Source organism: Excalfactoria chinensis, chromosome 7, assembly GCF_039878825.1.
Source record: "Excalfactoria chinensis isolate bCotChi1 chromosome 7, bCotChi1.hap2, whole genome shotgun sequence".
Lineage (NCBI taxonomy): Eukaryota > Metazoa > Chordata > Aves > Galliformes > Phasianidae > Excalfactoria > Excalfactoria chinensis.
The window spans coordinates 3,063,091-3,077,500 of record NC_092831.1 but is presented as its reverse complement, the minus strand read 5'-3'; the positions used below and the strand labels follow the sequence as shown (position 1 = coordinate 3,077,500).

Sequence of the window (14,410 nt, the reverse complement as noted above, 5' to 3'; positions counted from 1 at the left end):
GTGGGCTCCCCGTGTAGGTTAATATCACAGCTGCCTGGTAAAGCATTACCCAGCACCTCGCTCCACAAAAGCCTGCTTTTGCAAACAGACTCCTACTTTTCCCCAAGTGTCCAAAGGTGTTTACCGAAGTAAATCTGCCTAAATCCTCCATCGCTTGGGTCATGGGGGTGGTTAGGAGGGTGGGAAGGTGTCGAGATAATCTCTCTTTGTAAATTCTGTAAATCTTCTGAGGAAGGAGAGGGGAAAAATAATAACAGTAAAAAATAACAATAAAATAAATGAGGAATCTGTGTCACATGTTTCTGTTCAACCGGGAACGTCTCGGGGACTGCAGTCCTGATGGGTGAGATCTGCCATGGAGCGACGGGGAAACGCGACATCCCACCGCCCGCATTGCACAGCCCTGCTCTCCCCAAGCGCCTTTAATCTATTTGCTATTGGAGGGGGTTGAGGGGAGAATCAAACCAAACCTGTGAGGGGTCTTAAAAGTGGTTTCTGGAAGAAAATGACAGTTTGGTCGGCAGGAGATAGTGGAACTGTAAAGTTGTCACTTGAGATCTCCGCTCTGCCTTGGTTCTTCCAATACCAGCACTGTGTATTACTTTGTGCGTGTTGCAAATAGAGGCAAACAACACAGGAAATTTTGACAGCTCTGCCTGAAAGGGCTTAAATACTTCTCAGTAAGCAGGATCCGGTTATAAATAAACCTCCTCTTGGTGAGAAAAAGTGGCTGCGACCAAAGAGCTCACCGGGTTTTTTATTATTATTATTATTTATTTATTTATTTTCAGAACTGTCTTATTAAAAGCGCAGAAGAGCTTCGGAAGAACAAACAAACAGACAAATCTGGGGAGGGAGGGCGGCCGGAAAGTGCCCATAGACGTGACTGGGGGAAGCCACGAGAGAGAGCCGGGCTTGAGAAAGTTCCACCGATCCGCCTTCATCCTCTCCTCCTCCTCCTGCGGCCGTAGAGCCGCTGCTTTTCCCCGTGCCTGGGGATCCCGGCCCGCAGCATCCTCATAGGGAAGGGGGAAAAGCATCGGAGCCCCCCAAAAATGGGGGGGAAAGGGTGATTTATCTGTGCCGAGCTGCTCGCCCCGGGGGTGGCCGAGATCTCCTGGCCCCCGCTCCCCAAGGTCATGGTGAGTAAACAATAATAGTAATTAAAACAAAATAATAGGCAGCAGTCAAGAGCGGAGAGTACACACACCTGACCCTAAGTATAACAGACTTCTCCGAGTAGAATTTGATCCCTCTCTGACACTTTCTACCTCAAGTGTTAGAGCGAGTGGCCATGAATAGTACAGGCATGCCATCTTGTAACACTATCTGCCTGTCAGAAGAGCCAAGGCTGGGTAGAGCAGGATCTATATAAGGCTTGTAACTAGGGGAAGCCCAACAAACAGCTACAAACACCTAAGTTATTTTACTCAGCCTCCACCCTTCTGCTTTTTCCCCCCTCTTCTCACTCTCTTTTTTTTTTCTTTTCATCTTGGCTTTCTGTTGCAGAATGCAAATGTAGCCTGCCGGCGGTGAATGGGCTGAATTGTGATTAAGAAGAAGAAGAGCTCCTTTCTTTGTTCTCCCCTCAGGGGATGTTTACTGGGAGAGACACAGCGGATCAGATATGAAAGGCATTCAGGTCAGCATTGATGTGAGCGAAAGTGAAATCATACCTAAGGCATTCAAAAGACCGCCGTGTCAGGGGTTCAGCTAACGGTGCATCTACTGTGTGTGTCTTCCCTGTTAGGCACAAAAAAAAAAAAGCCACAAAAAAATCCTTTCCACAAACAGGCTTTTTTTCTTTCTTTCTTTTTCATTTTTTTTTTTTTCTTTAAATTACGACAAAGAAATTATAGAGAGAGAAGGAAAAAAATATACAAACTTTTCCTTCGCTCTACCTCTCGAGCAGGAGCCACTTGGTGCTCCGTCCCTGATAGAGCGGGCACGGAACGGGTCCACATGCATTCATTGCAGCGCTTGGGATCAGAGTCAGTTTTAGAGGGGAAATGATCTCGTCTGGAATGGGCACGGTTGTATTTCGGTGCACCTATATGTGCCCTGTCTGTGTGTGCGTGTGCTCACGGGCACCCTCTCCACACACAGAGGTGTGTGCGCACGCATGGCTACATCCACCAGACATGGCTCTCCATAAGCCGCAAGGCTTACTTCTGCCATACGAAACACGGGCAATCATCCCTCGCCTCCCTCCTTCCTTGATAAAGCAGCGTGGCTCATCGCAGCAGCGCAGCACACCTCCAAAAGTGATCTCCTATTGACTTTGGAACTCCCAGGAACACTTTGCAGACGGCTCGCAGCCCACGAGGCCGGCGGTGCAGCAGCGCACGCGAAGTTGGTGCTCAGCTATGGAAGTTACACCGCCTCGAGGAGGAGAGGCATTGTCCTTTTATTTTCATTAAACTTGCTTGATCAAGAAATAGCTGCATCTTCCTTCCTTCCCTTATTTTATTCTTTGAGTGCCTGCTCCTCACAGCCTAAATACCCCCTCCGTAGACTTTCCAAGCAGCTAGCTGATGCTGTTGGCATAAACACAGGCACGTGAATATATAGAAAGAAATCACAAACTGCAGCTAAGCGTACAGAGTTAGGAGGTGGCTGCACTCGTGGAAAATGAAAACCACTCAACAGCAAAATAAAAGAGATAGCAATAAAAAGGCTGAAAAATTCAGGAGCGGCGAGCATCCCCTCTGCTCTGGATTTGTTTACACCTCCAGAGCCTTAGTTAAAATATATGGCTTGTCTAATGCTCACATCTGCTTTAATGGTGACGTTTAATTCAGAGATATTTTCAACTAGTGTTTCTGCAGCGCGGATTTCTCTCCTTTTTCTCCTTACTCTAAAAAGACAACTAAAGAGCAATCAAAAAGGTGTCTGACTTGGCCATTCAGACAATTGCACCCTTGTGGGAATGCTGGAATGAATGGTACAGTGGACACCCCAGCACTATTGACGTTATAAACATGTAAATGAAACACATTAGGGCAGACAATCAATTGTCTGTGAGCACTGCAAACCTGCACTCCCTTTCTGTGTGACAGGCACAAAATAGTGTCTACCTTGGGAAGCCATGGTCTTGGGGGGGAAGAAAAAAGGACAAAGAGTTCTCTTTCACAGAGGAGAAAATGCACCTTAAAAGCACTGGGATAATGCAGATGCCAAAAAGTGTTGTGAGGCAAAGAATTTCCTATTTCTTGGAATGAATGTGAGGCTGCCGTAAAAGGATCAACACCCTTCTTCCCACTCTAAAGGGACACACATTTTTCTTGGGGGGACGTTACCAGCCTGTCCTGAGAGCTCCCATCTCCATCTCCCTGATATTTCCCCCCCAACTTGGGCTGCTGGCTTTATAGTTATCAATAATTAACTTGTAATTATTTCCTTCTTTTTTTTTTTATCCTTCCCCTTCTTGATTTTCAGATACGTTTTTTCCCCAGCACCGAATGTATTTTCTTGCAGCAAGCGGAAATCGCCCCCCAAAAGTTTCCTGGTGAAGCTTGTGCGCACGCAACCCAGCGGGCACAGAATGGTCGCGAATGGCAAAAATCAGACACTCATCTCCAAATCCACCGCTATCCTCCAAATTCACCATCAAACAAACAGCTGAGCCCTGGCACCGCACACAGCCCAGCTACAGCTCGCTCCCGTGGATCCGCACAGAGGAACCCAAATGCACACCCCTCACTCCCCAGCCATTCGCATGGACCACATCCATTTTTAGTACCTATTTCCAGGTGCTTTTCTCGAGGCTGCACGTTTTTCTCCCACCCGAGCAGCCACTCTGGCAACAATCTGCTCGCAACGGATTCACAGCACTGCAGAGGTGCCCGGGTACAGGAGTGCTCCCAGATGCCCACCCCAGAGTGTGCCACCTGCTTGTCACCCATCACAGCCCCCTGCTCACTCCCCAGCCCTATCGGGTGCCCCCAAACTTCCCCATGCAGGACAGAGAGCCTCACTTCCCACCACTGCAGGCTGCTTTCTGCTCTTGTTCGAGTGGGAAGCAGAGGTTTTCCCCCCTTTCCCAGCAGAGAGGAAGGGTGGGTGGGAGTCTTTTTGGTGAGGGCTCTGAGCGAGTGTAATCATGTTTGGGCTGCGCTCTCCCTCGGATCAGATGCCCTGAAAGAATTGAACTTTCTCTCTTTTCTTTACAACTGGAAGCGAAATGGCAGTGGAATCAAAGGGAGCTATTTGCTGAAAGTTTGGAGGAAATTAGGGCCAACTTTTCCCTTTCTCTCACCCCCATTTTCCTCGGGATTTTTTTGTATTATATTTTATTTCAGTCAGGGTAGGGGGGGGTTGAACAAAGCAGCCCCGCTAAGGAGGAGAGAGTGGACCCGCTCAGCGCTCTGGGCCCGTGGACAACTGGGGCAGCTCCGCAGCACTCCGCACAACCCCACCTCTACGGGGCGCCCGTGCTGTGAGGGGCAGAAAGGGGTTCTCTGCCTTCCTCCTCCTCCATCTCCACCCGTGCCCCCCTCCTCCTCCTCCTCCTCCTCTTCCTCCTCCTCCCGTGCCGCTACTTCTCCCGAGTGAAAGTGCTACGAAGTGAGTCAGGCGCCGGCAATCATCTGACCGAACTTCCCGCAGCCCCGCCACATTCCTGGGCTCTCCTCTCCGCGCACCCCCCACCCGGCTTTGGGCTCCTCTCCTCCCTCAGGACCCCACTTCCCAAACCTCTGCCGCTCCCCCGGGCTGCCCCGAGCCGCAGTTCCGCCGCACCGCTCCGCACCCCTTCCCCAGCCCCGCACACACGCGCGCACCGGGCGCACGCCGCGCTGAGCCATTAGTTGCCTTATTCTGATGTGTCCTCCCCCCCAACCCTCCCCCCTCCCCACACACACACACACACACATCATTTCTATGTGATTGCACTCCCACTGCTCCGGCTTCCCCGATGGCCATCTCTCTCTCTCTCTCTCTCTCTCTCTATTTTTTTTTTGGTGGGTTTTTAATTTGAGTTGGGTTCTGTCTCGTTTCTAAGGAATTTCGGGCTGATTTCGATAAGCATCACCCTTTGGAGTGTTATCAGCAAAGACACGAGCTCAGAAGTGACATCTTTTCCACGAATCCGGGAAAGGAGAAAAATCCACTCAGGCCAGATAAATCCTGGGCTATTCCCCACGGGAAAGGCGCCGGGCATGTGCTTGTCGAGAAAGAGAAAATGGGAGGGGGGTTGGAGGGAGCGGGGGGGGGGGCAAGAAAAATAAAGAGGGGAAAAAAATAGATGGAAAAAAAAAAGGAAGAAACCAAGGCAGCCTGGCTCGCCAACCTGCTTCCCAGACCTGGGGCATTTCCCACTCAGAAATAAATGGAAGGACCGAAGGACGGAGCACAAAGAGGACAGAGAGGACAGACAAAGAGGGGAGCGCTGCCCTGCCTGGGCCGGGCACGCTGCAAGAGCGGCTCAACCCTCCTTGTGCCCGGCGCTTGGGCTGAAGTTGGTGGGAGCTTTCAGCCTTCCAAAGAGAGAGGAAAGTTTGGGCTCACGACTTTGGAGAGGTGCGGGGAGAAGAGGGAGCCCTCGGACGGAGCGCCGGGCCGTGGTGACCCGGGCCGTGTCCCCATTGGGGAGTGCGAGGACCCAACGGGGCCGTCCGCTCCACCGCGTCGGTTTCGCGTCTCGGCTCCCGTTGGGGAAGCGGGGAAGGCACGGGCGCATCCCTCCGCTCTGAGCATGTGATGGGTTTAACGCGCTAAAGTAATAATCTCTTGTTAAAAAGCGAGGAGGGGAAGGAAGCGGAATAAACCCCCCTCAAACACTCAGAATATTCTTTAGTGCGAAAGAGCACTTCTGGATGCGTCGCTTGAAATCTCGCTCTCTTTTTCTCTCCAAAAAATGACTGTTTAACATAAGAAAAAAGGCTACTTGACACAAAGCTTTTGTTATCCAGTTGATCAGCAACGTGCTTTAGCTACTTGTAAGGGGAAAAAAAGCCCCACAACAGACATTGATTTCAGAAAATCAATAACCAACATTTAATAAAAAGAACAGAGGAAACACAAGAGAGGAGAGGGAAACATTACGTGTAATTTTAATGTCTCCTAAATTACCCAGAGATGAGGGGAAGGGGAGGTCTCCTCTGCGAGGACCACCTTAAATAATGACAGACACGAGAGGAAAGGGTGGCGGCGGAGGGGGGAGACTTTAAAAAACGATAACAGGGAGCGGATCCTTGGGAAGCCGCTCGGAATATATTATTTGAGTTGGCTTCTCTCTCTTTTTTTTTTCTTTTTCTTTTTTTTTTTTTTCCTTTTTCTTTCTTTTTTTTTTTCCCTTCTTTTGGTAATACTAAGCCGAGCAAATAGATCAAAGACAACACAAAGGGAAAAGCCAGTGTAACACAGAGAACAGTTTCTGACTAAAATTCCTCTATCACTCCCCCATATGGCTCGACGCCTCCACCACAACAAGAAAAAGACACACACACACACACACACACACTCGCAACCTCGAGAGAGGGAAGGGAAGGCGAGGGGAGGGGGGGGGAAGGATCATTTGTTTCTAATCAACATTCTCTTGTCTTTGTTTTGGGGTTGTTGTTGTTGTTGTTGTTGCCCCCCCCCCCCTTCACTCACCCCCCCGGCACCCCTCCCGCCCCCACCTCCGCACTCGGGGCGAAGTCGCTGAGCTTGGAGCGTTACGGGTTCAGGTTCAGCAGTGCCTCCTCGGAAGGAGGAAAGTTGGTGGGAGAGGGGCCGGGGGGTGCGGCCGGGTGGGGGGGTTGGGAAAGAGCCGGGGGATACGGGCCGAGGGAGCCCCGAAGGGCCGCCAAAGCAGAGCGGGGCAGCGGGTCCCGCTGAGCCCGGCCCTGCGCGGCCGCGGAGTGAGAGGAAAGGGCAACCCCGGGCACTCAGTTCGAGGGGGCTATTAATTATTAGGGTGCAGGAAGTTTCATTTTCGAGTCTCTAACAATAATTAAAAAAGGAAAAAGAGAAAAGAAAAAGAAAGAAAAAGAAAAGAAAAAAAAAGCAGAGAGGCGCTAACTCGGTGCCTCGGGGTTCTCACGCTGCCGCTTTTTCCCATGGCCGGCAACGGCCCGGCCGCCCCCCGCCCCTCGCTCCGCACCCTCCGCCGCACGGCCCCGACCGCTCCCGGCCCCGCGGGCCTCCTCCTCCCGGCCGCGCTCCTCCGCCGCGCTCCGCACCCGCGCGACAAAGTTTGGGGCGCGGCGCCGCGGGCAGCTCCGCTCCGCTCCTCGCTCTCATTACCCCTCTCCCCGCGCTCCCCCCGCAGCCTCCGGCCCCGCAGCCTCTCCGCGGGCCGCGCAGCCTCCGCGGGACGTTCCGCGTGGGGCCGGAGCCGCAGCAGCGCGCCGAGCGCCGGCCTCCCCCCGCCGCCGGCCGGGGAAAAAAAAGTTTGCTCGGGGGGGGCCGCTTACCGTTTTTCCTCCGGGGGTTGGCTTGTTTTCGCCTCTTACACCTGGGGCCATCCGCCATGATCTGCTGCTTCATTGATAAGAGTGGATCAGATGGCAGTTCGCATGGACTCGACTCCCTGATTCAGCAGCACGCAGACTCTATGTAACAACCAAACACAGCGACAATGTGGGCATTGGTATATCCCATTTAAACGCAGGGCGCCAACGGGGACCCGAATTTGCACCCGAAAAAGAACCCATCCACGCACACGGCGACGCTTTGCCGTGCTGGGGGGAGGTGGGACACGGAGCTGCGCGCTCCCCCCTCGCTCCCAGCCGGGCGGCTCCGCTCCGCACCCGCTTTAGGGACCGCGGTGCGCGCTGCGCGCTCCGTGCGTGTGTTGTATGTGTGTGTGTGTGTGTGCGTGTGTGCGAGTGTGTGTGTGTGTGTGTGTGTGCGCTGCCGGGGGGGTGCGCGCGGGGTGCGTGTGCGTGTGTTGCACCAGCAAAGCAGATCGGAGGGAGACAAGAATTACATCTCCAGTGAGTCATAACTCATGACCGTATGAGGGAATGCGCGGCTTTTACAGTAGGCTGCTTGACTCAATGCTAGGCGGACCGCTTCCTCCGAAAAGTACTTTAATGTGACATTAGAACTTGCTCGCTATCCCTCTCCCCTCCTGCCGCCTCTCCTGTTATTTTCCCTCTCCAAGCGCACTCCGGCGAAGTGATAGGAGCGAGGGAAACATGGCTCTCCCCGTCCTTCTGGGGCAGAGCGCAGCGCCGAGCTCCCCTCCCCCTAGCAGTGTAATTATAAACCTCTGTCACCTTTTTAGTCACTTTGACAATATTCAGGGTTTCCCCTGCCCCTCGCTTAAACAAAGCTTCGGAGTGACATTTTTCTCCCCCCCCACCACCCCACAACTCCCCCCCCCTCCACCCCCCCAGAAAAGAAACAGAAATCAAAACCACCGCTGTCAGAATGTTCAGCTCGTGGTGTTGTTTTCTTTCTTTTTCTTTTCTTTCTTTTTCTTTCTTTCTTTTATTGTTATTTTTGTTTTTAACTTGTAAACTTTGGGACCCACACTCAGCGCGTGCTGAGCCCTATCTGTCACAGCGGCGTTTGGTTCTGCCATCCCGCTGCCGAGGCTCGGTCCGCCCCGCAGAAGATGCTGTAGCTTTAAAGATGCTTTGACTCGAGGATTAGTTTAAACAGGGGCTATAAAAGATGTAACAGATGCAAACTGTAAAACAAGGGCAATTAACCCTTGCTCTCCTGAGCAGGATCCCCTCTCGCCTTCTCATCTATTGTCTTCCCCAGCATTGGGACTTTTACATTATTATATGTTTTTAATAATTCCTTGACTGAATGCTTCCTTTTCTTTTCCTTTTTTTTTCCTAGCCAAGTGTTTTCTTCTTCTTCTTCTTTTTTTAATTATTATTATTTTTATTTTTAATTCTTTTCCCCTCCCTCGTGTTCTCTCACTCTGCTGGCGCTTCCCAGCAGGGCTGAGCTGAGCAGCGTGCTGCTGCTGCTCCTTCCTTCCATGCCTCAACTCTTCCCAACCCTCTGCTGTCCCCAAACCCGCGTGTCTCGATCAGGTAAAGGGATGGCGATCCCCACCGAGTGCCCGTGCGGGGTCAGCGTGGCTCCTCACGCTCTATGCAAAGGATTCAGTCTGGGCAAGGAGAAATCACCCCGTGAATGGATGGGGCTGAGAAATGTGCTGCAAACTTTAGCATTTGCTGCTAAAGTCGCTGCTGGAGGGGCAATGCTGGCATCCCCTTGCAGAGCTGCAGCAGTGCGAGGACAGGGACCGAGCGGGCTCCGAGCCTGTCTCGGCAATTGGCGTTTGCATGCAAAACGAGCAGGGCTGAATTGTTTTAAATGCATTTCACTGCCTCTCCTGCTCCTCAGCCTGCCTCCAAAAGTTGTCCATAATTTGAAACCCGCACATCTCGACAACACTTTCTTTCCCAGATGAGTCCCTTGCGTTTTATCTCTATTTATTACATATATATATATTCGCTTTTTGGTAAACGACTTTTAAGTTCCAGTCACTACTTTCACTTCTTGCTTTAGGATCCCAGAAACTAAGGTGCTACTTCACCCAGCTCCGCGAAATAAAAGAAAGAAATGAAAGCGAGCAAGCAGACAAAACAGCAAACTTTCTGTTTGGGGAAACACATCCTTGCCCGGCCGGGCTGCAGCACGAACAGGTATACAGCAACTTTGGGGCGAAGCCACGAATAAAAGAGCAAAGGCTGCCTAAGGGGAGGCAGAGAAATGGAGATATTTGAATGCAGGAGGGCGATGCTCCTTCCTGGCACTCAAACTTTTTGGAGCTGATGTGCAAAAGGCACCTCCTGTACCTGGCTGACAGGTAATGGGGTGGGGGGGGGCTCAGCCCTGAACCCCCAACCCGCTCGTCCTTCTTTAGAGAGGTAGCCAAACGCCTTCAGGTTCGGGTAGAAAAAGGGAGAATATCGCCCCAAATAAGAAGAAGCCAGAAAGAAAGCAAAGGGTTGAAAATAATAATAAAAAATAAAAATAAAAATAAAAATGCTATCGAAATTAAACGAGCCCGTTGGAGGTTGAGGTGGTGTGAGAGAGAGGGGGGGGAAAAAAAGAAGGGGAAGGGGAAAAAAAAGAAACAAATAAAAAAGGCAAGAAAATGGAATTAAATTCCGAACGTACCTGCGAAGTCTTGTTTGTAGTTTTGGCCAGAAATGGTGAGAAGAAAAAGCATGAAGAAGCCGCGAAGTGGAGGAGAAAAAGGTGAAGGGAGATGCAGCTCCTGGAGAAATTGTAAAAGCCTCGCAAAGAGTTGTCGGAAGGACCGTTATTCCTGCTGGGCAGGTTAGGACTGATCTCTTTCTGCCACTCCAGGAAACACAAACCTGGGGACGGACTGACGTGTTACGCCTCTTCTAATGACATTTTTTTCTTTTTCTTTTCTGTAGGAGCGAGAGGAGAGACCCTGAAACACACGCCACCTATCTTTGTGGGGAGGGATAATTGAAGAGCACCAAACGTGAGCATCATGTGGAAACGTGATCGCCAAGTTTCTCTCTGGGAAAGGATCTGGGATAGATTATACCTTGAAGTCTCCGCGAACGCTTTAGCGGCAGAAATGCAATTCCACCTCCTCCCGCCCGCCCCCCGCCCCGCGCCCGCCCCCCGCCCCGCTCCGTTCCGCGCCGCTCCGCGGACCCCCCCGGCTCCGCAGCGCTCCTTCCCCGCGGGCCGCAGACCGGACCCCCCACCCCAACCCCCCCACTCCGGCTGCAGCTTTTTACCCCTCGGGGCTGCAGCTTTTGCCCCTTCCGTGCATCTTCTACCTCCCCCCCCCAACCGGGCTGTACGGGGGGGGGGGGTTGCACACCCTCTGCCCCACAAGAGCTGCCTCCCCGCAGCCCTCCCCATTGCATCCCCCCACCCCATTGCCACTTTTCCCCTCTCCCCCTCCCCCCCCCCCCCCCCCTCCGACTCGTTCAGCCCTCACTCCCCCCTCCCCCGCAGAAGGGATCCCCCGCCCCCAGGCGTGCTGCCTGCCGGCTCCCCCGCCCCCCCGGCAGGATCCCGCCGGATCCCGCCCCCCCCATAGCGGGATCCCCGCCGGATCCTGTCCCCCCCCCCCCCCTCCATCCCCCCCCCCCTCCACCGTAACGGGATTCCCGGCTCTGGGCCGCATCCTGAACCCGGCCCCTCCAGAGCTGGGGCTGTTTGCGGAGGGTAAAACTTACCCTAACATAACGCTTAGAAACTAAACTCAGTGCGGGCACTGCGAACAAGCTCCGAGCTGATTCCTGCTCGTTTGGGTGCCGTTTTATTTTTATCCTCACGCGTTTCTTTTGGGGCATTTTTTTTTCCCCCCCTCTTTCATTTCAGCACTCATCCAGGTTATCTGAACAGTCAGCTAAATCTGATGGAAAAAAAAAAAGAAGAAGAAGAAGGGGGAGAAAAAAAAAGAAGAAGCCAAAACACACCCGAACGTGCTGAACTCTTACAGTGTCTGTGTGCTGTTCACAGATAGGAATCGCTGGGCTCTTCCTGCCCCGGCCCGGCCCGACCCGCAAAGCCGAACTTCCCTGAGGTTACAACTTTGTCACCTTTGGGAAAGTATGAAAATTAAAACAAAATCGCATCAAGGAGGGGATTGAAGGTTGGGGGGGGAGGAAGGGGGGGGGGGGGGGGGGAGATAGAAAGAAAAAAGAGAGAGAAGAAAAAAAAAAAGAAAAAGCCCAGACTCCACCTTTGCACTGAAGGGATTGGTTATGCAAATATGGAAGGGGTTTCCTGGCAAATACAGCTTTCTACTGTATGGTTAATTAAATCATCACTCAAAAGCCTTCCAATGTGACGCTTCTGTCGTAATCCAATCAGGTTACGTAGGTCCTAAACAAGAAAGATATTTTCCACATCTGGAAGTCAGCAATTTAGCAAGTACTGCACATTATTAACCAATTCAGAGCCCGCTTCCCAGGGGGATTTTGATTTATTTATTTATTTATTTATGAAGTTTAAGTGTTCTTTAGCGATGCTCCGCTGTTTGGTTAATCAAAAAGCTGGTTTACGCCGCGCTGCAATTGAGAACTAATACAGAAGTAAGTCAAGGCAGCCGAGCTGGGGATGCTGTGCGCTTATCTGCATTGGGGGTTGATACGGCGCAGCTCGAGCCGCGCTGCCCGGCTCCCAGCTCAACACACGGCCCTTCCTGCCTCCAAAAGAGCTCGAAACCATCTCGGTGCGAAGATAAACTTCGCATCTTCGCTCATCCTTTCGGAAGGTAACCGTGCAGCTGCCCAAAGGGCTGCATTAAGGAGCTGCGGAACAATTCCCTGCTGTGACAGAGTTAAATCTATTACAGCGCTTCTTTTTTTTTCCCCCCTTTCTTTCTCTCTTTTTTATATTCCCCTCCTCGAGAAAACTGAAACAAATGGCACACTGATCCGACACTATTCTTTTACTTACATTAAGCTAAGATAAACTGCTCTTGAACTGTGCATTGAATGTGTGCCTACAGCAAGAGCTGCAACGCAAGCAATAGTCACTTGCAATTGCACTCAAAAATGGTCCCGATCAGAGAACACCTTTGTGATGATTAAATACTGCGAGGGAAGGAAAAGGACCTCCCGAGCCCCCCAACGTGTCTTTACAGCTCATCGCTCCCACAAAACCGTGATGGCTATTTTTCATCTGTTAATAAAACCTGCCCTGCGAATTGAAGGCAGGAGCCGGTGCCCCCGTGTGCTCCAGATCTGGGGGAAAAGAGAGAAGGTTTGGGGGAAAGGGAAGAGGCAGCGCTCCGGGGAGGAGCTGGAGGGGACCCCGCAGGCACCCGAGACCCCACAGCCGGAGGGGCTTTTAAGGGAAACAGCCGCAAATCCCGCTCAATGCGTCCCCCCCGGGCGCAGGTCCGTGCGTTGCAGGCGGGGGAGCGCGCAGTTTGCTCTCTGCCTGCGCCCGATTTGCGCCCGATTTGCGCTGGCAGCCCGGCCGGCCCCGCACTGTGGGATTGAGGGTGAGGGAAGCAGCGGCTCGGAGCCAGCCCGGTTCCTGCCTCCGAGCCCCACAGCTGTGCAGGGGTGGGAAAAGGAGTTTTACTTTATTGTTATCATTATCAACAATTCCCACCCTCCTCCTTCCCCCCCCGGTCTGAGTTATTTTAGCTCAATTAAAAGTTTTGTTGCCGTATTCAGTAAATAACACCGTTATTTTCTTGAACGTCTCATCACTTGGCCGTGCCCAAATGTACCTGTAGATATATGCACACACACACACACACATACACACACACAAAGTGATATCTTAATGAAATATACAGCACAGTGCGAATATCCTGAAATCAGATTCGAGCATTATTAATTTGAATTAGGTCCTCTCAGATCCAGAAGACACTGCCTATAAATCAAGGGCAGCCTGGCAATTCCTTAAAGAGCTAAACTGAATTTAGATGCATATGATAAAAAGAAAGGAAAAGAAAAAAGTGAATGCTAATTACCAGCTCGACCAATTTCCCCTTAACCATGTTTTATATAAGAATAAAAAACAAACAAACACACACAAAAACCAGCTCTCAAAACAAATTAATCCCATTACAAAATGCTTCACATATTATTCATACGTTTCCAGATTACAAAATGGGAGGATGAGCGGCAGATTAAGAGAAGCTGTAGCCTAACCTGCAGTGAGAGGGAGTGCCATCAGCATATCGGCATTTAAAACATATATCTGCAGCTACACCAAAAAAGCAACTCTCAGCCCATGCGATGATGCTCACGGGCTTTAAGGAACATGTTGGCATTGGCAGATAATCCCTATTTGTAATTTCTGCAGCCTGTTCTCCAGCCCTCAATCTCACAGCTCCTCCAGCTCCCATACATCCCAGCAGAGCTGCATCTGAGTGACAAACAGCTTTGTGGTGGGGGAGGAATGAGTATGGGGGGGGGCACAACACCCAACCTTATCAATGCTATTTTAACATGATCTATGGGAGTGTTATTATTTTATTTTAATTTCTGGACACTGGACATAAACACTTAGCAATTAGCTAAGCTCTTCTGAGATGGAATTTAACCTTAATCCAGGCGATGATTTCCTGCCCTGCGCTGAACTAATAACGGGAGTGCAGCTCCTTGAGGATATGGAAATAATGACAACCTATAGCTCTGCCTCGATTGGGGTGGTGCTGGCAGCCCGGCTCCCAGCCTCTTCCCATTCTCACTGTGTTCAGCATTCCCCTTCACAGCTTCTGCCTCGCTCCATTTCCAGCTTAAAAGACGTGACCCTGTCCAAGCCCATGCATTTAAAAACAAAACCCTCAAAATATCCCCTCAGCCTGCAGCTGTCTCTCTGTGTAAGACACCCAGTGCTGTGGCAAAGGGATAGTTTTAAGGGCAGTTCCTTGGGTGGGAGTTTTTCCCTTTTTCCTCACGTTTTCCTGCAGAGAGGGGAGCACGTCCCAACCACACCATGATGGGCGATGCTTCCTCCTCATCCTCACTAGTTTTACTTTGCCCACGTCTCC

The 14,410-nt window shown here is 51.5% G+C and overlaps 1 protein-coding gene across 3 annotated transcripts in view; it reads right to left on the bottom strand.

The window, feature by feature from the left end:
* Positions 1-10,219, bottom strand: part of ZEB2 (zinc finger E-box binding homeobox 2) — a 107,427-nt gene extending 97,208 nt beyond the window's left edge. The window contains exons 1-2 of one of the 3 annotated variants that reach the window (XM_072341166.1): positions 10,078-10,219; positions 7,401-7,538 (exon numbers count right to left, since the gene is read on the bottom strand). In XM_072341166.1, coding sequence (XP_072197267.1) covers positions 7,401-7,473 — 73 coding nt within the window. In that variant the 5' untranslated portion in view covers positions 7,474-7,538; positions 10,078-10,219. Of the gene's footprint in view, positions 1-7,400; positions 7,539-7,648; positions 7,889-7,915; positions 8,110-10,077 lie in introns of those variants that run through there. The other 2 variants (XM_072341167.1, XM_072341168.1) reach the window with 2 other exon arrangements.
* Positions 10,220-14,410: the final 4,191 nt, after the last annotated feature.